This window comes from Manduca sexta, chromosome 21 (assembly GCF_014839805.1).
Source record: "Manduca sexta isolate Smith_Timp_Sample1 chromosome 21, JHU_Msex_v1.0, whole genome shotgun sequence".
Taxonomy (NCBI): domain Eukaryota; kingdom Metazoa; phylum Arthropoda; class Insecta; order Lepidoptera; family Sphingidae; genus Manduca; species Manduca sexta.
In genome coordinates, this window is record NC_051135.1 from 11007922 (window position 1) to 11033519 (window position 25598).

At 33.9% G+C, this 25598-nt stretch overlaps 1 protein-coding gene across 3 annotated transcripts in view; it reads left to right on the forward strand.

Moving 5' to 3' along the window:
* LOC115440145 (chaoptin) overlaps positions 1 to 25598 on the forward strand; it is a 76115-nt gene that overhangs the window by 22272 nt on the left and 28245 nt on the right. For all 3 annotated transcript variants that reach the window (XM_037441005.1, XM_037441007.1, XM_037441006.1), the window contains exon 2: positions 15220 to 15322. In XM_037441005.1, the coding sequence (XP_037296902.1) occupies positions 15320 to 15322 (3 nt within the window). In that variant the 5' untranslated portion in view covers positions 15220 to 15319. The remainder of the gene's footprint in view (positions 1 to 15219; positions 15323 to 25598) is intronic.

Below are 25598 nucleotides of genomic sequence, written 5' to 3' on the forward strand. Positions count from 1 at the left end.
TTAAACAATTTACAAATACTCAATAAATCTAAAAATTTTCTCTACTAACTTTTTAGACAACAAAATTTTCTATAGTAATTACTAATTCATATGTTTTTAAAATAATGTTTTGATGGATATTATCTCCTTCGAAAAGTGCTGTTTTTGAGACATACGGCGCGCGGATGCGTAAACGCTCTTAAGCCATTAAAGGAGTTTTGGGCGCTGAGTTTTGCGGTTTCGTAATTTTCTGAATGACTGAGGCTTAGTCTAACTATTTCAATAAGTTTGTATTAAACGTAATAAAGATATAATTATTAGTAAACATATTTTAAATCTGGATTTTTGATATGGACTCTGAAGCTTAAATTTTTGTAATGTTGCTAATATAATTGCGAAGTGTTGTGTTTGTTAGAAATAAATAAAGAAATTACTGAACGGATGGCGAACAAATTTGGCAAATAGACAGACCATATCCTAAACTAACATCCTGGATTAATTAAAGGCTTTTATCACCAAAATAGATCACAATAGACTTATTCCTGGAAAAATCTTTCACAGACGAGCAACACCTACGAATATAAGGATGAAAAATTTCGTTTCCTTCGCCGCACCGCGATCAATATCGATGTGAGATGAATATTTTCCGCCACTGAATAGTGTAACGAAAGCCTTCATATGCATACAGAAGGCACGAACCTAGTGAATCACGATTATCGATAATATGTGCTTACTGAATAGGAAACATATTTTATCAACAGTCCATGTTGTGGACAAATAGTGTTTGTTCAAGACAGTCAAAAAAATGCTGAAGTAATAAAAAAACGCATATATGTACTTTTGTGTTCAATAATTTATGTTTCGCTGAAATAAACTAATATTGTTTAATTTAGATAAAAATATCACTGTTTAAGAAAAAAAAATCGTATTTAGTTGACTAGAAGTTTTGAATTTTTTCAACTTTTTTTGTTGCCGACTTACATGAAATTAGTTCGAAATGACCACTCAAGAACTAATAGACAGGGACTTTTACCATACCGTACCCTGAGAGTACATTATAATACTATCAAATATCTATCAAGTGACGTAATAAACTGACGACATCAAGAAGGAAGCGGTCTTAATTAACACTCCCTTTCAGATATTAACGTGAGTGCATGTGTAAATTATGGGTCATTTATCAAGATGTTATAGCAACATAGCATATAGCAAATACTCTATTTACTTAATATCTTCTATTTACCCGACTTTGGCGAAGCATTTCAACACTTTGTATGAATGTTTGTATAATGTATCGACTTATGTCCACTCTGGCTTTGGTACTCGCTCCTATAGATTTTATGATATAAATTATTTTTAAAGTCATATAATGAACCATGTCATTTTAGGAGGAACAAATTGTAAAGGAAAATGACACTTAAAATATGCATACGTAATGATTCTATAAAAGTGTTCATTAAAACATCATTAGTTCAATCTGATAACAATAGTGACTTATATATACCTACCATTATTTATGATTTTTTTATTTATGAAGCCGCCATAATGACTAACTATTTTTATCACATTTCGGCTAATGTCTGGCGGTCATCAAAATATAATTCAAGTATAACAAACAAAAACTAAATATTCAAAATAGAACCCAAATTTATTCTCGATTAAATATCTTGAAAATACTCTTATTTTATCTTCTCGTGTAAATGTTGAAAAAAGGCAAAGGAAAAAATTCTTGTTCCCGAAGCATCACTAATACAAAATTCGTTTGATGTAAGCACCGGTGACGTGAGAGCGAACACAAAGTGAAGAGCTTTTTTACCTCTATTGTTTTAGGTTTTATTTAATCTATGGATATAACAATACAGGCAGGGACAATCAAAAGGAATTTTCCCGCCATTCACAAAACGACAAAGGGTTTTTGTTTCAATTAATGTTTGTAATATTGGAAACATTTTTTAAGAAATAAAAATAAAAGTGTTTTGTTATAAGGCTGTATAATAATATTATCATAACCTAATTTTAAATAAAGAAGTTGATTTAGGCGCGGATTCTGATTAAGTCGTTAGTAGCTAATGACTATTATTTAATTCTCAAAGTCGTTAAAATTGTGTTTGTTGGATAAAAGTGGTTTAAAATCATTATTGCTATCTACGAACAATAATAAAACTTTGGACTTTGTGAAGTGAAAATATATGAAAAAAAGAGCTAATAAAATTTGACTCTCGTGCTATAAAAGGTGCTATAAAACAATTATTCATAGAACATATTATTATCATTAGCTCTCGCCTGTTAATGGACACAAAGAAGTTGACAGAGACTGAAACATTGCACTTAGAGTTCACAACGTAACTAGTACTGATTGTAAGTTGTAATAGTGCCCGAGAAATTTCGTAAAATATTACGTAGGTCTTTTTTTTTGGATTTTATATTTGGGTAATAATAATAATAATATCAGCCCTGTATTATATACTTGCCCACTGCTGAGCACGGGCCTCCTCTACTACTGAGAGGAAGGGATTAGGCCTTAGTCCACCACGCTGGCCTAGTGCGGATTGGTTGACTTCACACACCCTCAAAATTCCTATAGAGAACTTCTCAGATGTGCAGGTTTCCTCACGATGTTTTCCTTCACCGTTAAAGCGAACGATAAATTCACAAAGAATACACACATGATTTTTTAGAAAAGTCAGAGGTGTGTGCCCTTGGGATTTGAACCTGCGGACATTCGTCTCGGCAGTCCGTTCCTCACCCAACTAGGCTATCGCCGCTTTTTTTTTTGGGTAAAATTTATATTAAATCCATTTCTAATAAGGACGCAATAAATGTATTTGGTTAAATGTTATTACAATTATATTGAATATTAATTTAATTAATTTAATTTAATTACCTTCCATTTATACAAAATCATACAAAATTTGAATGCTGACTTGAGAAATATTATTCCCAAGATTTTTCGATAAGTAAGCGCCTATTTTATGAAAGGATAAATTGGGATTTCCCTAAAGCCCTTCAGGATAAAAATGTGGCCGAGAAAAAGCCAACCAAATGCGTACAACATTTTATTTCCTAAGAAAATCGTATACTGGTGACAATATTGTAAACAGATTTCGCGTAAGTCCAATTCTTTGCACTTCATTTATATGTATATAAACATCGAATAATATGTGATATTTTTATATAATAAAATAAATAACATAGCTTCATTCTCGGGTAAACTCAGTTGTAAATATTGCACACGTAATTTGCTAGTTGTGACGAGTGAAAAATACCATCTTATCGCAGGTCCTATGAAAGCTGTGTATTGTATTAGACCCACTTTTTGTGAGTTATTTATATTTATTTATATAATTGAAAGTACACACGTAACTACATAGCGTAAAACGCGCGTTATAGTGGCATTCAAAGCGCGTCATCGACGCATCCAAAATACGCCGCCTGTAAAATTCTTTAGGCTGAGATTTATAAAACTAATTGAATTTTTTGCTGCAAGAGTTACTTAAAGCGAGCGTAAAACCTTTATTACATTAACTCATGCTTCTTTCAAGTAAGTTGTTACGATCCTCGCTGCCAACTAAAGTAGAATGTAATATGAAAAGCAAACAGAAACTCTTACACAAAGTGTTAAAATAGTTGTGCAACCTTTGTCGCTTATACCAACAAGCACTTTACACTTTTATAAAATTTTCATCCATTTTATTAGATTTTATCGAGTGAATTTTATAGGAATACTAAAACTTTTGCATGGTACCGTGTGTAGAAGTTTGTTGTTATAATTTTTAGACTACAATTCATTTAAGTAGTTTTATAGATTCGCAGATTTATGTTCGTGGAGATTTTAGCACATTTTTTTCCCTATTAAAAATCTGGAAAGTGAAAAGATAGTTATGTCGGATTTACCAGCCTTCCGACCCAGATATAATCTTTAGCCCTTCAAGGTCAAGTCCCTACCAATTGTATGTCGTCATACCGACTAAAACCAGCGGTGGCCTGACTCTGTACGTAAAACGGTTCCGGGGGGTTGAGGGTGCTTTCGAATTCACCGGCCCCGTTTCTGCACAATACCAATACATTTTAACACATACGTCAAATTATCTGTTGAATTAAGTATAACATGATCGGATTCGGATTTTGTCAATAGGCTGTATAGGCCGTGGTCTTGGAGCAGCTTATTTGAAACTAGGAGCCGCAGAGTTGCAATCGGGAACTTTTTTTTTTCAACCCACAAAATAGACACGACATGACAGGCGACATAAATTGAGTGACCTATAACATAACGTCTCAAAAAATTAAATTAAGACTATGAATGCGTGATATATAATAAACGAAAGTATAGGAGGAAAAAGTAACATGATAAAGTAACCCCTTAGAGTTACTCGTAAATGTAACGTCAATTATAATTTATATATGACGTTGATCTCGTGCCATATGCGAAGATGGTATCTGTCACTGGGGCACTTACACAATCTGAGAATGTCAAAACACATGAATTATGAATAAAGTTCAATCGAGATTTATTCGCGCGGAATAAAAGCCTTCATATCATTTCTTTTTGAACAACAAAATGACTTACCACCAGACAGTTCATGTTTAAATTTTTATAGAGATTTCTTTATTAAAAACAGATACGAAAATAATATTTTTACTTTAAGTGAAAAAAAATCTCATTATAAGTGAAACGTATTAAGTCTCTTATAAGAATGAAGCTCTTTAAATATTATGGGGAGAGTAGTTAGTTGTCTGATTAAATTACTTCAAATGTTGGGAGGTTTCATATTCTAATCTGATTAACAATCTGGGACTTAGTTCTGAAACAGATTTAGAGCATAAATAGAATCCTTACGATAAAAAACCAATATATCGCAGTTTATTCTCGTGAAATCCAAGGCATAACAATTATGACTAACAAGAGTCCGCATCTGCGATACCATTAGTCTTATTGAATATATATTATGTACCATGAGGGTTTCTTATGACAAAAAAAACAAATAGCATCACGCCTTCTTCCCTTTTCATGGATAGTCAGAGGTAAACTCAAACCTAGATTCTACCAGCTACTTCTACTATTTAGATCCCGTGTAAGAGGAGGCGAGCCTGGTATTAAACAGGCACAATTCCAGACTTCATACTGTTACTAAACAGAAACCCCAATAAGTCTTCGCCCAGGTATCGAGCCCTAGACCACAGCAGTCGTACCGCAACTACGCCATCAAGGCACTAAAAATCCTGCACGAAAAGCTAAAATTCGAACGGCACCGCGAGACTCAATGCCACAGTTCGTGCTTAATCAATGTAAGTTCACTCATAAAAGCGAGCACGCTGCTTGAAAAATCAGCGGCACGCGAAATGTAAATCTTGACGCAGCAGTTTCGTTCGCCTTGAGACTCGGGTCAGGGTGATACTGTCGCGGGCTGTTAATGGCCGCTCCAGTTTACCTTTTCAAGTGCGCTTTTCTGTATGAAAATGGTGAAGTTTTGCTAAATTGATTTGCATTTGTATTTTGCTTTGTGCTGTTAATGCTGGAGATTTAATTTGTTTTATTTACTTGAAAGCCTGCCCGCACAGCATAGCCTCAAGCTTGTGACAGCTTGTTATTTTATGATATGATGAGACTTTGCCCCTCGTATGAAGCAGAAATGCTATTGAAATATGGGTGTATCGAATGCATTACTATTCCTATTGGGAATAATGACGTAGCTCAGATACTTTTAAGACCATGGTCATTATCTTCGAAAAAATTTAAGGCTAAAATACACACGAAGCAAAGCTATATCATACAAAACCAGGATTTCAATTAGTTTAGGTACGATGTTGTCCTTAAAGTAATTCAAGAAGACAGTATCTTCGTAAGGATAGTCGTGAGTCGTATCAGGACTAGCTGGTGTTGCTAATTACACTTGCTTAGACACTATTCCAAACCACCGTTCTCTTGAAAGGCACCGTATTTTTTTATATTGCCGTCTAAAGAAACCTTTTCGTGAACTATATTTTACTTATGAGCTCTTCTCATCTCTCAAGGCTGTCAATTCACAACTTCCGGCCTAATTAATTATACCAAAATATGAAATATAACCTGGATATTTTCCTTTGTTTCGTACAATAATAAAAGTACTCACAATAAAGAAGCCGTTGTTGAAGAAAAAATATTTAAATAGAATTGCAAAACAAACCGGGGTTCCTTTCATTTTCATCTAACGGTTTAAATTAATTATTTTAGCATTTTGTCGGTCTTCAATTTGTGACTCAGGTAGGGTTGCTACAGAATGGGTTATTATAGAAAGTTCGGTAGTTAGTGAGTTAAAGTTTTCTCATACTGCATTCAAATTGATAGAAATAAACTGATGGAAATATTAAGATTTGAATCGGTATATCTCTAAATGCAGAACGTCATAAAAATTAGTCATATTTATAGTAATAATTTGAAACATGAGTTTTATGTGGACTTTTTTGCTATCCAATTATACAATACGGAATAATGCTTCTAAGAGATGAGTTCGATGTTCTCTGCTCCACCCAAGCTATAAACAAAAATCCAATCGTATGACTAAACGGAACTATTTTTACTCCAATCCACATCGCAACTGAAATCATAAATAAATATTGATCAGTTATGATTTTCCAACCCACGTCATCTATTTTCGTGCTCTTAAGCCCGAAAGCTTATTTATAATTGAGTACGTTCAGAATTACACGTACCCTTGCGTTACATCAGAAATTATATGCGATAACCCAAAATATTGTGCTCCTGATTTGGGTATTGGATATCTTATCTGGAATCTATACAGAACTCTCCCGCATGAATTATGTGCGGCCCATGTATGAAACTGTCGAGCCAATATTATATAATGCCAGATATTTTGCCAGAAACCAGATTTTTAGGTTAATTTCCTAGACTAGACATGATGACACTATTGGGTAAGTAAGGAATTTTGGGAATGAGTGTAGTGGTTTGATATGAAAATATAAATTTCAAAATTGATTGAAAGAGTCAGTAAATATGAATTAAACATTAGAGTTCTGTAAATAATTTAATACCCATTTTACTTAAAATTTTACCTATGTTCGAAAAGCATAGCATACATATTTTTATAAATTAAAGTTAAAAAATATAGCACTCACTTCTTTAATTCCTGAAATAACAGGCTATTATTTTAATAACGCTATTTGCCGTATTTAAAACAAATTTATAGACCTCAACAACGTTATTATTCAAGATTTATGTAATTGGAAAGTAATAGGGGTGTATGTTGACCTTCTACGTTTGGCTCGGGGCCAAAAGCACCTCACGTATTGTACCCGGCTTATTAACGATCGCGCCTCTAGAGAAATATCCGTGCTATATCAGACGGCTTTGGATATAGTACGCTGGGAACGTATCCTTTGGTTTTGTTGATAGTAATTCTGACTTGGCAATAAGGAAGGAGATTATGAAAGGAAAAATAGTAACTATCAATTTAGAGAAAACCTTTATACAAGAAAGGATGCCAAATTTAACTAAATTTTGATCTTAGACTATTCACAAAAAAAATATTTATCTTATAACACAAGCTACACAAGAAATAGGTCATTCTGGAAAGGCAAAAACAAAATTAATTCGAGTTCTTTGAAGTAACGAAGATATTGCAAAAACTTTTCTAATGTCTGTCATGGCAGCGCCAGCCCTGGCCTAGACGAAAACGTAATAAAAGCAGCGGACATTCTTTTGTTTTCCTACACTACAAAGTTCATTAAAGAGAGAATGTTGTGCTATAGCTGGGTACACAAAAGCGTCAGCAATCATTGTTTTACGAAATGTGTTTACAACAATAAAAGGTTTGTTTTGACCGTATGTATTGATTCGTATAACATAATTGAAGGGAAAAATTAAGTATGTTTTCTAAAAAACATATGTATTACATTAAAAGATTATGTATCAAATTGAGGTAAAGAACACGAGAAATGCAGATATAGATTTGTGAAAAACTATGCTTAGCAATAATAATACGATTACATGAAATAACTTCGCATTAGCGGAGATAAAATATGTATGTCCGCTTAACACAAATTTATTCAATCTACAAAAAGCATATCGAAGGAATTTGGTCGGCTTTATTAATTTTATAAATCCTGGCAACAAGTTGCAAAAATCCCTAGAAATAAGATTGCAATCAGATTGCCCCGCAAATGTAACCTTCAGTAATTACAAGAATTTAATCTTTACAGGCGATACATTTAATGGTTCTTAGGCCTAATTTTTCAACCGTCATATGACAATTATTCATCAAATAAATTATTACGAGACGGAATATAAATGCAAGAGTAACTTAAAGTTTACTACATACAACTGTCATTTTATATTTGTTTGTGTTGTACTTTATCCAACTAATAACTTGTATGATTGAAAAATCATCCCTTAATAAATAACTAATTATAACTATGTTAAAATTAAAATCTTACCACCATTTCATTGAAATTAAAAAGTTATATATACAAAACCTATATCCCTTGCAAAATTCCTCTACCAGCTGAACAAAGGAGCGACGAATGACAAAAGGCGGCTGTGATGAGTCGAAGATCGTAGGGCTGCCTGCAAATGCATTTCTTACACTATACTTTTATTACTTGGCTGAGTTTATGTTTTCCTTGTTTGTTATCCGATTTTTAACGATTGAGTGAGTCATATGATCTTAGTATCGTTGTGTTGAATATCAATAGCTCTAGATGCCTTTCACTAGATGACGAGCAGTTAAGAATAAGAGCTGTCAGCACAGACTATCAAACGTGACGTAAAATTCACAAGTCATGAATTAAATAAAAAAAAAAAAACATATTTTAGCTATTGAACTAATGCCACATTTGCAGTAATTTATGCGAGTAGCTGTTTATGCGAGTAATTCCTCATCATTACAATACGCAGGATGTCTACTGCTGAACATGGGTCTCCCCCAAAGATTTCCAGATCGAACTATTGAAATCGGCGTGCATCTAGCGACAATTATAATTCGACATGCGATTAATTATACTGCAGTAACTGTCCGAAAGAAATTAACTCATGTTTTTACGTAAGTTATAATAACACGTCTAAAAAAAGGCTGCCTCTGTTGATTTTACAACCTCTCTAACTCCACCCTTCGCAATAATAAATTCCCATAGGAATTAAATCATTTTTTGTAATAAAACACTGACATTAAAATGAAGCAGTTTGTGGAATAGACAAATGGTAATGCTGATTTGAAATTCAAAAATGTTGTAATCATTTTATTGTGGATGGCTGAAACAGGATTATGCAAAATTCTATTGCATAACTCACCTACAAATAAAAAAATGCAACGCAGCACTCTGTTTTAAAAACAAATAAATGCAAAGTTACCTAAACCTTCGTACTTGTTTGCAATTGTAATTTCTGTTTTGTGAACATTTGTTGCCTTTGAAAACAAAAAGGTCTTAACTGATTTAACTCGTTTTGGGTAACTCGACTGTTTTTTTTTTTATTATCGCAACCCGCAGTCGACACTTGGGAAAACTGTAAATGGGATACTGGAATCCCTCAGCTTTGCGACTGCAGGGACTTGGTGGAAAGTTGGGAGGGGATATTCGGGGAAGGGAAGTGAGGGGGAAGGAAAAGGAACCTTCTTAGGATGGAGAGCCCTCATAGGACTCGATGTATAATTACAACCATGAGGTATACTACACACTGGACTATGTGCTAAGGGCCGCGGGAAACGTCCCACCGAGTATGGGCTTGCATTCGGTCTAAGACCAAGCGCACAAGAGTTGCCCTGGGGGGACATTTTAGACTGTTAAAAATTCTTACCATTGTCTCGTAAGATGTTAAACGAATTCTCTAACATCATATCTCTTGTATGTGGTATTTAAGGCTTTTTGGAGTCCCAAGAACCCTTCCCCTAACTCTGTTTTCTTTACTTATTAAGGATTGAAAATTGTACTTCAAAATATGTGTTTCCCGTGTTATCATAGGAAGGTTATTAATAACGGTTTCCCTTGTAACTTTGACTTCAACCTTCCTTGCACACAAGGTAAAATATTATTAACAATTAAATGTAATAGGTTAGGTATAATTCATCTTATTTTGCTAAGACCTATTATTATGAATGGCACTCAAGTTGTCATAATCATTTAATCCTGCCGTCTGCCGCAATAATCACTCAGGCAACAAAGCGCTTCATATTCTTCAGTTTTTCAAATTTTCGGTATTAAATAATTGGATTATCTTTATGATCTAGGTGATTATTCGTCTGAACTAGGGACTTTTCAATTTAAAAGTGAAGGTTTGATTGAAGGTTCAAACCTCCCTTTCCCCTTATTTATATTACAAACTACTTTTCATAAATATTTCTGATGTTAAGTTTACGATGCATTTGCATTTTGATAGAGTGCAAATAGTCTTGGCCATCAAATTCTTGAAGAACTGCGTCGCCATTTTATTGTCATTTCATTTTTATATCCTACATTCTAAACCATCTAACGCATCAATATGCTCAACATTTTACATAAAGCGCGTCACCTATATTACTGAATTGCTGTTGGAATACAGATCAATACGCCAAAATCAGTCCCCTTTCTATTCACAAACACGGTTCACGTGAACTAAATTTTGAGCTTTGCGATAACCGTTTTAGTACTAAACGTAATTTCGATTCCGCCTCGTGTCTGCTCCTGACTTCTATGAATGTAAAGGCGGTTACGTTGCTTTAGAATATTTCTTTACCCACCTCCTAGTTCTGAAAAGTTTTTCTTTTGACCGTTAGATTTTGTTTCAAGCTTGGCCTCATTTTGATTTTTATTTCACGGAAAATATGCATGCAATTTAGACTGTTTGATATATTTTCGCATGATTGCCAATTGTAGGTTTGCATGTAAACAGCAATCGTTTTATGTTTTACAACTCCTTGCTGTAAGTTTATTATACCTTGTTCACAATAAATTTGATGTGTTGTGTGTGTTTATTACCCGTATCCGTCTTCGCCCACATAATATGTTGTCTAGAGAGAATTCTCTCTTGAGCCCACCACGATGCCATAAAATACCTATATAATTTTATTGTAAGTCAATACATTCACCAAAAGTAAATTAAAACTGCAGGAAACGAATTGGCACACACGCATATACAAACTAAAAAATAAAACATGCGGCAAACTAACATACTACCATAATCGTAATAAAATAACAAACATGGCACTCCGTGTCACTGATTGAGGTAATAATAAATGGAAACAGTGTAATTGTTTATCAACCCTGACAGTAATATAGCCTATTGTTGGATACATGTACTTTTGTTTGCTCATCGTCAACGAGATTGCACGCGCAACTCAAATTAAATCAAAATGTCGAAGAGGTAGCGAACAATTTTAATTGGAGCATTAATGAAACGTAAACATTTCGTTGTTTGCTGTCAACCGCGTTATTTACGCCAATCAATGGCTCGATTAAATTAGGGTTGTCCAAACAGCGAAGACGCGGGCCCAGCCTGAACGAAGCCAATCCAAAGCCTACTAAACCAGGATTAGCACGTCAGTAACGGAAATTAGGTCGCGCCGAAGACTCGAGGCTACATCGATTTCAATTTTACTCAGTACTGTGCAGTATGATTGGAATGAACTTATTGAATCATTATCGGGACGTTTCGAGGCCATTTTATTTAGTTCCTCAGTTCGATTGTTTTGGGGATTTATTGTTGTAAGTTTCCGAACTTCATCTGTCGCTTCTCCGATATCGGATATAACTGAAATGAACCTTTGTGCGCGACTTAATTCGTATAGATAATTAAGACTTATAGATCATTGCGTCTAGCACATGAGGGTCTAATTCAATACTAGAATTATCAAACTACTATTAAGAGTCCTGTATTCTTTTAATAAATATCTTATATTGCTATTGGATTACTGGAAATATCGGATAAATGTGCCCTGAGAGGAACACACATGATTTGAGTTATTTGAACACTTAATGTGTCCAACCACAATGACCGATCACAAACCACGTCATTAACGCAACGATCGCATAAATATAGTTCAGACTGATCCATATATCCTTTAACTCAATTGAACATAAAATTAAACAATCTATAAGGTAAACTAGACCATCATCAGAAAACAATAAAACCCAATTAGGCTTGATGCTATGAACTAAGGGACGAAACATCGATAATGGTAAGACACAATCCGATCTACATTGTTGCCGGTAAGTCCGGCGAAGTTAATCTTAAAAGCAACAAGTTACAATGAATAGGCTGTAACAGTTGCATAATACGGGCTTACACAATTCATAATTGTCGAGTAGAAGCCAGATAAAAGTAGGTGAGATTTCAAACAATCTCTACGAACTTTCGCGTACTCAATATCTGCTAAGAAATAGGTTAGATATACTAATCAATCATTGAGAAATAGTTTTCTCGCAATATTATCTGCTGGCTAGATATTGGCGTGTTCGACAATTTGTTATTCTTAGACGAATTTAATGCATGGAATGTATTTAAAATTAGGACACTTTATTTATTATTTAAAAGACTGTCCATATTGAATAGTAAACCCGTATTAGGCTGTTACAGCAGGCAACGATCCAAATTAACTAGTAACTATACAATTTGAAATATGTTCGTTCATTTCAAGTACAAGTTGTACGTTTTTCCTCTGGGGAGTCTCTCTGGCAAACCGAGCGTTAAGCAAAATTGCTAGGATTTTCATACATTTTATATTACGTTATTTACATGTAATAACCTTAATAGAACCACACGTGCTAGCTTGCGAAACCACAGCTTCGTGGTCTTTTCCATCCCGGCTCGCACCAAAGGTATTTTTTATTCTAATTTCACAAAAGTATATGTATTTCCACAAAATTATTACTTAATTATACTTATGTTTCTCGTAGAGCGAGGTGGGGACAAGATTCCCCTATTTAATACGTAATTTGTTCCCTGAACGGACAGGTTGGGTAATTCATATTTCTGCCATACGGTTAAGTTGTGGGGCTGTTAGCCAGCATTGGTATTATCTGCTTCCTAGAACTTGGGACTCTTCAAGCAGACCGTGAAGAAACAATTAAGCAGGCCGACATAAATATGCCGACCGTCCAAAGATGTTTTTCTCTTGCCAGTTTACATTATTGAGTTTCATTTCGATTACCACGGGTGCAGTTAATCACTTTAACGAGCCGTAGATAGGAAAAAAAAATATCATTAATCTTATTAATATTGTAAATGCGAAAGGTTTTGGAACTGGATGTGTGTTAGAAGTAGACGCAGAAACCAGTGAACAAATTTGTATGTTTGCTACAGTGATTTAGTTTGGTTAAGGGTAGTGTAAGATGCTTCATAACTTTTCATCCTTAAAAAGTCCGCAGTCTGAGTTTTATACTGAGCAAGATTTTAAATGCGGGTGAAACCGCAAAGAACACCTAATATATAGCATCTTCTTCAGCCTATATGTGCACCCAATGCTGAGTGTAGGCGTGTTTCATTGCATGCCAAATTGTTCCATCCAGGGCAGTTCTAATTCAGCTTCATTCTACCACGTGGAAAGACCTGGTCCCGTTTTTATGCCCAGAATATAATATGCTGAATTATACATGTGTAGTACAATCAACATATTAAATACAAAAGTAATGGTAAATTGTTTAATATTTGATAGCTTGTTACTAAATATTTTGTAATTACTAAAATGTAAATATTTAATTTTTGGTAGCGTGTAAGTCAATATATTCGTTCATTTCATTAGCTTTTAAAGATTTATTTTATAACATCATTACTCTATGAATATTTTAAATCAACGTTATATAAATAAAATAAGCCTTTTAAATACAATCATACTTTTAAATTTTTGAGTATCTATCATGCTGAACGACAATACATCAAGTACGTATGCCCTACATTGCAATAGTCTGGAGCCAAAAATTCTGCAGAAAATGAATGTGTTTTATCCGTTTTTTGTATGCATCTACGTCCTAAATTCATGCTACATAATAGTTCACATGCGGACCATAGTCCATTGTTTGCAATACCAAATTGAGTTCAGAGGTTTGTGGATGACCACATAAGTGACAACCGAAATTAGGACATGCGTGTACATCTAGGCAATTCTCTGTGGTAGTTTGACTCGCATGTATCTAGTTTTGTCGCTAGGAGACACTTGAATGCTAAATTATCTTGTCTTGATTGTGTGTTTTCTCTTTTCCTTTCTGTTTATGGTCTTGGTCGATATTAAAGTAGGTTTTTCTATTATCTTCTTCAATTGTCGTTTCTTTACCGTCCTCGGTAGCAATTCCTTTTTGTCTTTTTCTTACATTCTTTCATGAAATCAAGGTATTGCTTTAAAACTGTCCTCGCCCATTACTTTTAATTCTATTATGTTTATTAATGTATCGAAATCCTATTGTTTCATTCCATAATACCAGAAATGCGAGACGGTTGTAACTAATTTCATTAAAAGCTACATTTCTCGTTGCATTCACTTGAATGAAAAAACTATATTTAAAAGCATTTTTTGTTCTCTATTCTCTCGATGTATTCGAGTTTGCGTAAATGTAACACCGTACAAAAGACCCGTCTTTTTGCGGAGTGCAAACTACGTTCTAGTATCCAGATCTTGTTGGATAGGAAATGAAAAGGTTTTTTTATTGTTATTCTCTTGTTCCTTATTCATTAATCTGACATTGGACGGATTGACAATATTTTTAATGTAATAGTAATAAGATATGATAAAATCTAACTTTTCTTCAGTAAGTTTTACCTCTTTACCTTAAAGATATATCATACTTGCATTTTAGTCAATTATAGTACTAGGTGTTTCTCGCTGCTTCGCTCGCGTGGAATCATATCCCGTTACCAAATATATAAGTTCCTAAATCAGTATACGGAATCATAATATATGGCGCCAGCGCCATTTATTTAAAAAATGAGATTAAATATCATATATTTCCTTTATGAGCAAATCATCGGAACCTATATATGCGTCGAATTTGATCTACATCCGTTCAGCGATTTATGTCTTTACTTCTAACAATTCAAACATTCGCATTTATAATTATAATATTCAAAAGGTAAAATTTTATATTGCAATAAATGAAATTATTACCAAAATTATATTCCAAAACGCCAGGATTTTCAAAGGAAAGTAGTCGCTAAATCAAGACATTACGTATGCAAATCTAAACACTCAATCATCTCGAATATAGAAATAGTTCGCAATGCCTCACCGACCCATAATCCCCGACATAATTATAACATACTAAACAGACATTCCATTGTTACAGAACTTGCGCAAGTGTTATTTCGAAGTGTATTAGTATCGGACATCCATAAGCAGGTGACCCAAATGTGGCTGTTTTATGATACGCACTCACACCGAGCAACATGGTAAGTGTTAACTGTTTGATGATTGATTTAATAATTCTATCATAATTTTAGCGGGTAGCCGTAACTTACAAGGCTGGTGAGTAATGTGTTCGAAATTTCAATTTGAGAAGATTGTTTTTTTATGCGCTGGCATGGTTGCCAGTCTTTAGTAAGGAACTAAAAAAGATCTCATTGTCTTGTTTCTTTTTTCACACAGTATCGCAATATAGTTTTAACTTCTGTAAATCAACACCGATTATTTTCCTAAGTAAGTACATTCTGTCTATATATTAAGTTGAGATAGATACGGAATACGGAACTAAATCAATATTCACTTCTACCAATATTCAAGAAAGAAGTCAAATATCAATCGTTCCCCGAATATTACTAAGATGTAAGCATTCTCAGCAGTTCGGCATAAAATTTATTTCTTTTAGTCAGACATGTCCCAGTTGATAAAAGTTCGTCCCGTTTTTTATATTCTTGGCATTTCCAAATGCTGATTTATTACCAGACCTTAATTTCTCGACAAGACCGAATATTTTGGTTGCCTTTACTGCTTATACTTTTTATATTACTTGGTTAATGGTTTGGAGACATTTCGGTTAAGTCTCAGTACTTTATCACTTTACTGGTATTTATGACCAACTTTTACTTGCAGCTATAACTGCGTGAAAAAGAAATTATGGGAATAAATATAGCCTGTATCACTCACGAATAATGTAGCTTCCTATTAGTGAAAAACAAAAACTAAATCAATTTAATAGTTTTTGAGATTAGCGCGTTCAAACAAACAAAACAAACTCTTCAGCTTTATATTCTAGTACAGATTTTTTTTTAATTATTTTTAGACAGTATATATCAGCATAGATTGTTTGCAATTTTTTTAAAACAAAGCGGATACTCAGCCGGATACAATCACAAGCTTATGCTATTTTATACGAAAATTAGTACAACTAATGAAATTATATAGCTAATACAAGTAAGCCAGTTTTGAGCCAAGCGGTCATAATACTCCATGAGCAGCCTAGATAAGTCTGAGATATGATTTATCAATCTTACAAATATGTCATCATAATGGCTTACTGCCAGCAATGTGCCAAGTAATTAACGTAACTCATAACACTTAAACCCCTATTATATCCGTGTTGAGAATAGACAATATTTTATATTATTAGAAATGAAATATTCAAATCATATTACTTAATCATAAGGGAAAAAAATGAAGGTTGAAAGGTATTTGGTACGCCGATATAAAATTATAATAAATGAAAAAAATATATGTAATATATAAAAACTGCGATATAATAAGATTTTTTTTTGTTTAGATGTTACGACATCTAAACAAAACATATTCGTGTAAATATAAGAAATAATTTGCCACATGTATGTAAAAGTACCACTTGAGAAAGGCTCGACCGACTTGAATATGGCGTGTTCCTAATTATCAGAACAACGTTTGTATCTTGAAACATCAACGGGAAAAATTGCCAATTTGGGCGATAATTTGTATCGAAATATTTTTCGTACACACTTATCTCCGAATCACCAAACCGATTTCAATGAAATTTTTTGTAAGGATTTAGTTAGTTCCTGTTTAAATACTACGATCATTTTGGACTCGGTAGGTGGCGCTGTTGTCGAGGCGAAATAAAAGGTAGTTTACATATAATACTGCCAGAACGTCTGCCGGATCTACTTATATTATAATATAATCTCAAATTACACGTATTCTTAACATCAGTATATATTCAGGCCTCAATAAATCTATTAAATTTAAACGTAAACGTATTCAGCAATGCGTATTGCGGAGCTAAAACCTGATTGAGGCTGCAATATTTCACAAATGAATATTTACTTTTCTGATGTTTATCTTGTAGTGGCGAAAGATGAAATTTTCCAAAAGTGAACCCGACACAGCATATGGGTACTAATATGCATTTAAATGCGGTCTGCAGATCTGATGATAATTAGATTCTACAGAGATTCTATATAAAGGGAAGCCGGCAGGAATCGGATTACATGGACCTTTCGCCACTGATATCTTAAGCCATACTGTGTGTTAATTTTACCCAAAACAATCTTCTTTGTGAATTTATCGTTCGCTTTAACGGTGAAGGAAAACATCGTGAGGAAAACCTACACATCTAAAAGTTCTCTATAGGAATTTCGAAGATGTGTGAAGTCTACCAATCCGCACTGGACCAGCGTGGTGGACTAAGGCCTAATCCCTCTCAGTAGTAGAGGAGGCCCGTGCTCAGCAGTGGGCAAGTATATAATACAGGGCTGATATTATTATTATTTATTATTAATCTTTTTTATTTATCTTGATGTTATGGAACCAGTGCCGGATTTATATTTTTTATGAGGTGTAGGCCACTTCCGCCGCCCCATGTAGGTAGGTTTATCTATCTATATATAATATATATATATATATATATATATATATATATATATATATATATATATATATATATATATATATATATATATATGTAGGTTTCTAAAATACTTAATAATTTTCCATTTGTTTGTATTATGGTAGGCACTAAAGTTAAATAAACGAATGATTAATTAAATCGAGTGAGCGTCCTCTGAAATCTGCCAGCCCTAAGAGGCTGCCGCTCATAGGCCGTAGCCTATACGGCCTATTTACAAAGTTCAGGACTGTATGGCACCGAAGAATAATCGAAATAACAATAATTATGAACTTATCATTCAAATATGACCCTAAAGGCTGACCAATACCCACCAATTAACCAAAGATGTAAAAACCACGATCACCAACCAAACACGCTCATTAGGAACGCGAAAATGGACAAATCATATTTATATTTAACATAGTACGCGCACTACATCCAATTAGGCGTGTAAATTATATATATTTCTCATTTCAAACAGCCCTTGAATCTAAAAACGCTAACGAAGCTTATATTTAATGAAATATGTTTCAGAATTATGTTTGTCGAGGATTATCCGGGATCTGAGGGACTGGCACGTAATAAAACTGGCATATTTCTGTGACGGAACATTTTGTGTTTACGAACCTTATGTTGATGACGTTAGAGTATTAATTACTAGCTTTTGCCAGCGGTTTTACTGTGAAAATGATTTCCCGGATTTAAAGAAAATTAAAGTATGTGGAAGGGATAGTATGTTCTTACTGAGAGGATTTTAGGATGGTAGTTATGGTAATTAATATTATTAAACAAATTTATAAAATACCTCTATTTTATTTTCTTTTTGCAGCGTTGTGTCAGTCTGTTCATTGCATAATACAAAGATTGTCGTCGCACATACCCATGCTAATGTCTAAACTACCTTCATTTTTCCACTCCAAAAAAGGATGTTATAAATTCGACGTGTATTTTTTTGAATAGTTTGTTTATTTTTAATAAATAAGATTTAAATAAATAAGATTAGCGCGTTCAGGCAAACATAAACTCTTCAGCTGTATATAGTAGTATAGATTGTTTTCAAATTATTTTTAAACAATGCATGTACTCGGCAGAATAAAATCACAAGCTTATGTTATTTTATACGCAAATTAGTACAATGTTTAGTTTAACAATGAATCAAATGCAATACTGAACTGAACTAAATGATAAACAAAATGCAATACTATATTTTAATTTTTGGATAACCAAAAATAATATACATTCAAAATGCTTTAAATCAAAAGAATGTTCTAGTCTCAAAATCTCGTAGTATTGTCTCCTATTAAGTACTCGGTTACAGCGACATTTAATTCAAATCGGTGAAGCAGATTTAAAGGTACAGATTCAATTCGCTTGGGACGGCCAATTTAAATGGATAATGACACGCCATTATCTGGGGTTGTTAGACTTTAAGATATTCTTTCTCTAGTAATATTTGATTTACAATAAAATATCTATTAGATTTCTTTAGGTACTGTAAAGTTCTAAAATAAAGTTAATAAATATTAAATATTAATTTATCATTTCCATTACAATATATAATATCATTTTTCCTTCTTATTGTAATAAGTATTTCCGATTTAGGACTGTTGCAAACTCAGGAACGATGCAACAAAACAAACCACAGAAATGGCTCATATATGTATTGAAACCAATTGTTAAGATTAATAATTTCTTTGTCTGTATAACATCGCATTAGTATTCTGTTATGGTGTTATAATATATGTATAAATAATAAATAAAAATATCGACCGTTACGTACTACGTTTAATGCAGGGCCCTTATTCTGTATGACAGTGTAAACGCGTAACGCGGCCGTGTCATGTTATCTTCGAGAAATGTGCATGGAATGGTATTCTGTAAGCCAAATTTCTATAGTCCTAAACATGATGCGTTGGTTTACGTGCTTGTTACGCACTGTTAAAATAACGTGCGGGATAGAGAATAAGGCCCCAGAACTGACAACTGTCATGTTACGAGCTTATTATCCACATTTGACATATACATTACACTAACAAAAACAGGGGCCTTATTCTCTATCCCGCACGTTATTTTGACAATGCGTAACAAGCACGTAAACCAACGCATCATGTTTAGGACTATAGAAATTTGGCTTACAGAATATCATTCCATGCACATTTCTCGAAGATAACATGACACGGCCGCGTTACACGTTTACACTATCATACAGAATAAGGGCCCTGAATGTGATAGAGAATGCTTTAACCCCGCAAATAGTCATACAATATATTGTATTAATAAATAAACAATATGTTTTATCCTTCTGGCTTTAAATAAATCACGCCTCAATATTTCTGTTAAGGAAGCATTCGCTATTTTTTTCTTTCATAAATAAAACACGGTTCGTTTAAAGAATCTGATATGAATATAAAAGGGATGTAACCCTACTATCCTAGAGGTCTATGGTGCGAAAATAACAGCAAATAGGATTTTGTCACATCAATGTGCAGACTGGGGCAAAGTATTTCAAGATAGGCTCCTAGGCTAAGTAATTTAAAAGGTTCGGGTGTGTTCAGTGATTTTATAGGCAAGAAACTAGTTATAGATTCTCGAACTGTGTTAGGTAAAATGTTTGATCAGGTTTTGGATAAGCTAAGTGTTTGTTTCACGATTGGGTAGCTGTTCCCTCTCATATACATATTGACGTTCATGCTCCCAAATAAATAGTAATCAAGCGTACTATGTAACAATAGGTCGTGGATAAAATATACTATCATGATTTGTGACGTAGCCTGTACGTAAAAAATGTAAAAATATGAAAGGAAAACTAACATGATAAGATTAATAATAGTTAGACAAAGAGATTAAAAAATATGTTTTTTTTTTACAGCCCAATATGAGACGTACAACTCGCTCGACTAACCCCATTCATGTTATGACGAGTGGAGCTAGCAGCTCGCCTGATTTTAAGATTATTCTTCTCACGACTGTAAACAGCCTGATCACTATGGCCCACCTAGAATCTTAAATTTCTAAGCACTAATACAGCAATATTGCGTCAGAACGAACACGTTCTGACGCAATAAAATATGTTAACTCTTAATGCCCGGTAACTACTCTATAATGACCTAACAAATCTATGTTCTATCCAAGGAGACTTCCTCAGGAAAGACCTAACATTGAAAGAAATATAAATAATAGAAAATATATCTTAATAAGCGACCGCCGTGAACTGATGTAGTAATTAAATTCCTGTATCTATGGGTAATAAATAAAAGAATAAGTTGTAATTAAAATGCCTATCATATTAATAAATATTCCCATGTAAATTCACTTCTAAACAATAATCTGACTTCTTCCATGTCATGATACTTCATACGCTATTGTGGCTAATCACATTAACCGGGGATATGGCCTACGACCCAACCTATTAAACGGGGCCGTTGACCAGTTAATGCAATCTTGCCAGTGCATTGTGCGATTGAGTCATGGGCCAATTCTTTTGTAAGGAAGTAGGTGAATAATGCACAAAGTTTTTTTTTATTGTTTGTGATAACCATAAAAACTGATGGTAGATCTTTCATATGCTACGGACCTTCTGAATAGCTACCACCGCAATGTTTATTTCTACCGTCGAGTAGCAGCGTAGTTGTAGCCAGCGTAATTACTGGGCATTATGAAACTTAACATCTGCCTCTGAGTGATGAGCATAATGGGAGTGCTGCTCAGTGCTCTGCTGATTCAAAGTTCTGTATGGTGTTGCTACTATTCATGGGCCGGTCGTAGCGCTTATCATCAGGTTACGGGATGCTCGTATCGTCATTCAAAAAAAATCTAAGTCGATAAAATTTCCGTTTCGAACGCTCAGGCTGGACGGATAAAACTTATAAAATTTTACCAGAAATTACCTTAGCTCGAATATATTTTGTGTCTAATATGTCGGTTCTGCACGCTCTCTTGAAAAACAGACGTGTGTGGATCCTTTGTTATCTTTAACCAATAATATTAAAAAAGTAGAGATCTGCCATACCCTCATTCAGATGACATCTGGGCCGTAAGGCCGGTGATTCTTCCGCTCCTCAGGTTCAAGAATGGTAACCATAACATGGATTTTTATGCGGGAAAAAAAATACCCTAACAAATCAAAAGGAAAGAGTGTTTCCTACGCGCACACACATTTTTACATTGACGTGTCATGTGAAAAAGACAAAGCATTTAAAGACGAACAAAAAGACAGTGTGTAATAATATTTATAAAATTATTAACGTGTAGTGAATCCATTTGTCACAATTGGAACAGTTTTAAGTTGTCGTATTGCGAATGGCAAATGTATACTTTTTGAATACAAAACAATTAACAGTCGAGATCAATCATTTTAAGATAAACAAAACTCAATATTATCTAAATTTTTACGAATAACAAATCAACTACATAATATGTAGGGCTACTACTGCCTTAGGGAGAAGTAAATTAAATTTATTTGATTAATGCCATAGGTCAAATTGCTTTTCGCACAATTTCTTTTATGTTTGACCTTTGTAAATAAATATTAAAAAGAAGTGGCAGTAACACCGTCTACGTTTTATCCATTATTTTCCCGTTATATTCTTGATGTTTTTTTTAATTTATTTTTATGCGTGCATGGCAAAGTAATATCATTATATCTAATGGTAAGTGGAATGGGGTCTGATAGAAAGTCGACTGAGGAGAGATGATTACCCCTTGGCAGTCGACACAATTATGCCGGCCTGTTGGAACCAGATATACACAGGCTGATCCCGGAATCTAACACACTTACGTGGGCCAATATGGCGGACGTTAACCTTGTGCATGGACGTCGCTATACGGGCTAATAAAAATTATTTTTTCTATTTCACTATAAAAGGCTACAATCAATTTAAAAGCTCGTTCAATCCCATCGTAACGTCAAACAAAACCTTAAAATACAAGAAAAAAGGTTTATTTAGATAGATACAAACGTAGACTCACAAAATTAATAAGAGTGAATAAACAGCTTATTCAGGTGTGTTTGTCACTCATAATATATTGCATATTTATTCGCCAAATTATTGGACGATATATTTACTAATAATCTAAAACCCATAATAAATCAATCTCATTTTTTAGTAAGATCTCAAGTAGACATATCATGTATTAAACAAAGCTTACGGTGTCATTTAAGAGCTTGTTCTCAATTTAAACTATTTAATAAACAAATCTTAAGCATTTAAGAGCTTGCTCTCAACTAAGTCATTATTTAATAAACAAAACTCAGCCGTAAAATTCTCCATAGGCTGTGACTTAAGATATCCTTTGAGATGTTATTATCTTTTCATTAAATAGCGGCGATCTGGAGGTGCTGACTTTAATTTGACAGTCTTAACTAACATCGCACTTAAGAGCGAAAATCAGTTGCATCTATTCGGTGAAGAATAATACGAATAATAAAGCTTAAGGTGCTGACTTTAATTTGACAGTCTTAAGTAATAACGCACTTAAGAGCGAAAATGAGTTGCATCTATTCGGCTTTAAATGAGGAATAACACAAAATAAGACTGAAGGTGCTGACCTTAACTTTGCAGTCTTAACTAATATCGCACTTAAGAGCGAGAATTAGATGCATCTATTAATTCAGCCTTAAATAAAGAATAACACAAATAAATCTTAGAAGGCAACAAAATTATAGCCTAGTAGACAGTATTGAGGACATTGCAGTGCTGGAAGCACTTACTTGAATACTAAGTATCAGTTCTATTCAATTGTGTGAACCGCTATCACTGTACAGTCAGCGATAAAAGTAGATGAACAAATTCAAACATGCTCAAATAAATTATATACTAAGTATACTTTAAAATTTCAAATAGTGTAAATAAGGTTTCAATTAAAATAGTTTGTCTGTCGTGTTGCTTCGCTCGCGTGAAGACCCTTTCCTGACACAAAAGTCCCTAAAATACTAGAGCGATATATTGACTCACATATATGATTCCAGCGCCACCTGTTATAAAATCAGATAAAAATATCATCATGGGAACAAATTACCGGAATGAAAAGTAGTCTATTTGTTAATATATGTCATGGCCTATAGATTTTGTCAAATTTTGTCTACGTTCATGCGTTTACTCCTAACAAAAATCCAAACAATTTCACAAACTTTCGCATTTGCAATAATATATAAGTATTATAGTATAAGTGAGGTTAGGGAGATAAAGTAACCCCTTTATAATTTATTCAAGCAAGTACAAACAATAAGGACATAAAAGAGTATAGGATATAAAGTTTTGTATTTACAACCATTTTGTGCCTAACTGTACTAGTATAAATGGTATTGTGAACTAACATCTTATTTATGGGTGCTAACAGCTGTTAATTACGACACGGTAATTAGCATATGTACAAGGCTATTCGCACAACTTTGGCTATAGTTCATAACGTAGATAACTAAGTTAATTTAGTACGTAACAAACTGGCGAAGAATCCATATAATACAATTCCAACAGGCTTCTCTTTATATGGGATTTATGTAGAATTTAATTATGATTAGAACGATTTGTAGAACTGTAATATTTTAATACTAATTATTAAAATACGCAAGGAAAAGCCATTTCATGGAGAACTCAATTTAATAATAATAATAATATCCGCCCTGTATTATATACTCGCCCCCACTGCTGATCACGGGCCTCCTGTACTACTGAGAGGGATTAGGCCTTAATCCACCACGCTGGCCTAGTGCGGATTGGTAGACTTCACACACCTTCGAAAGTCCTATAGAGAACTTCTCAGATGTGCAGGTTTCCTCACGATGTTTTCCTTCACCGTTAAAGCAAATGATAAATTCACAAAGAATACACACATGATTTTTTAGAAAAGTCGTGTGCCCTTGGCATTTGATCCTGCGGACATTCGTCTTGACAGTCCCTTCCACACCCAACTAGGCTATCGCGGCTTGCACTCAATTTAATATATTCTGACAATCCATTCCTTTTTTATAAAGAACAAAACACCAAAAAAGGTTATGACATAAAATTATATAACTTTTTATTTAAATAAATCCAAGAACACTTTCATATTAGTACCTATATCCAGCAGCGAAGAGTCTATAAAACTAGATTCTTGCCGGTTTCCCTTTACGTAGGATTTATGTCGAATCTAGTTATCACTAGAACTATTTGAAGACCACTTTCATATTAGTATCTATGTTGTCTCGGGTTGCCTTCGGGAAAATTTCATTTTTCGCCACTGCCTACAATTTATGTCAGGATTACACACTTTTTAAACTTATTGCAACTATATTTAGAGTACATACTTTGTAAACTTATCCTATTTTACTATGTTGGCGAGTTTGTGATGAGTTAGGCGCTGAATGGATTTCGACGGAATGAGAACACAGATAAACTGGGCCCAGCATTAATACATTTAATAATTATTCCAAAAAAGTGTATTATTGGTGGTAGGTCTGTCATAGGTAAGAGTCTACTTGGGTAGGTAGCACCGCAATGTCTATTTCTGCCGCCAAGCCGAAGTGTGTAGTGACTGTTTTGTTTCAGTTTGAAGGACATTGTAGCCAGTGTAACTACTGAATATAATAAGACTTAACATCTCATGTCTCAGGATGGCGAGCGCAGTGGAATACCAAACAATACTTTATAATTCAAGGTGTTGCATGGAGATTATACTGTTTATGGGCGGTCACATCGTTACCATCAGGGGAACGGCAAGCTCGTCTTGTCATTCAAAGCAATAAAAAACTAGTAATTTTACTATCGGAAAAAGCGAGCGGAGTTGCAAGCAAACAATAAAATAAAATAAGCGATATGGATTTTGTGTTCCAATTACATCGTAATAGCAAGCCTCAAGTAATCCCTTAACAAAAAGTTCTGAGATTATATAGAGCGAAC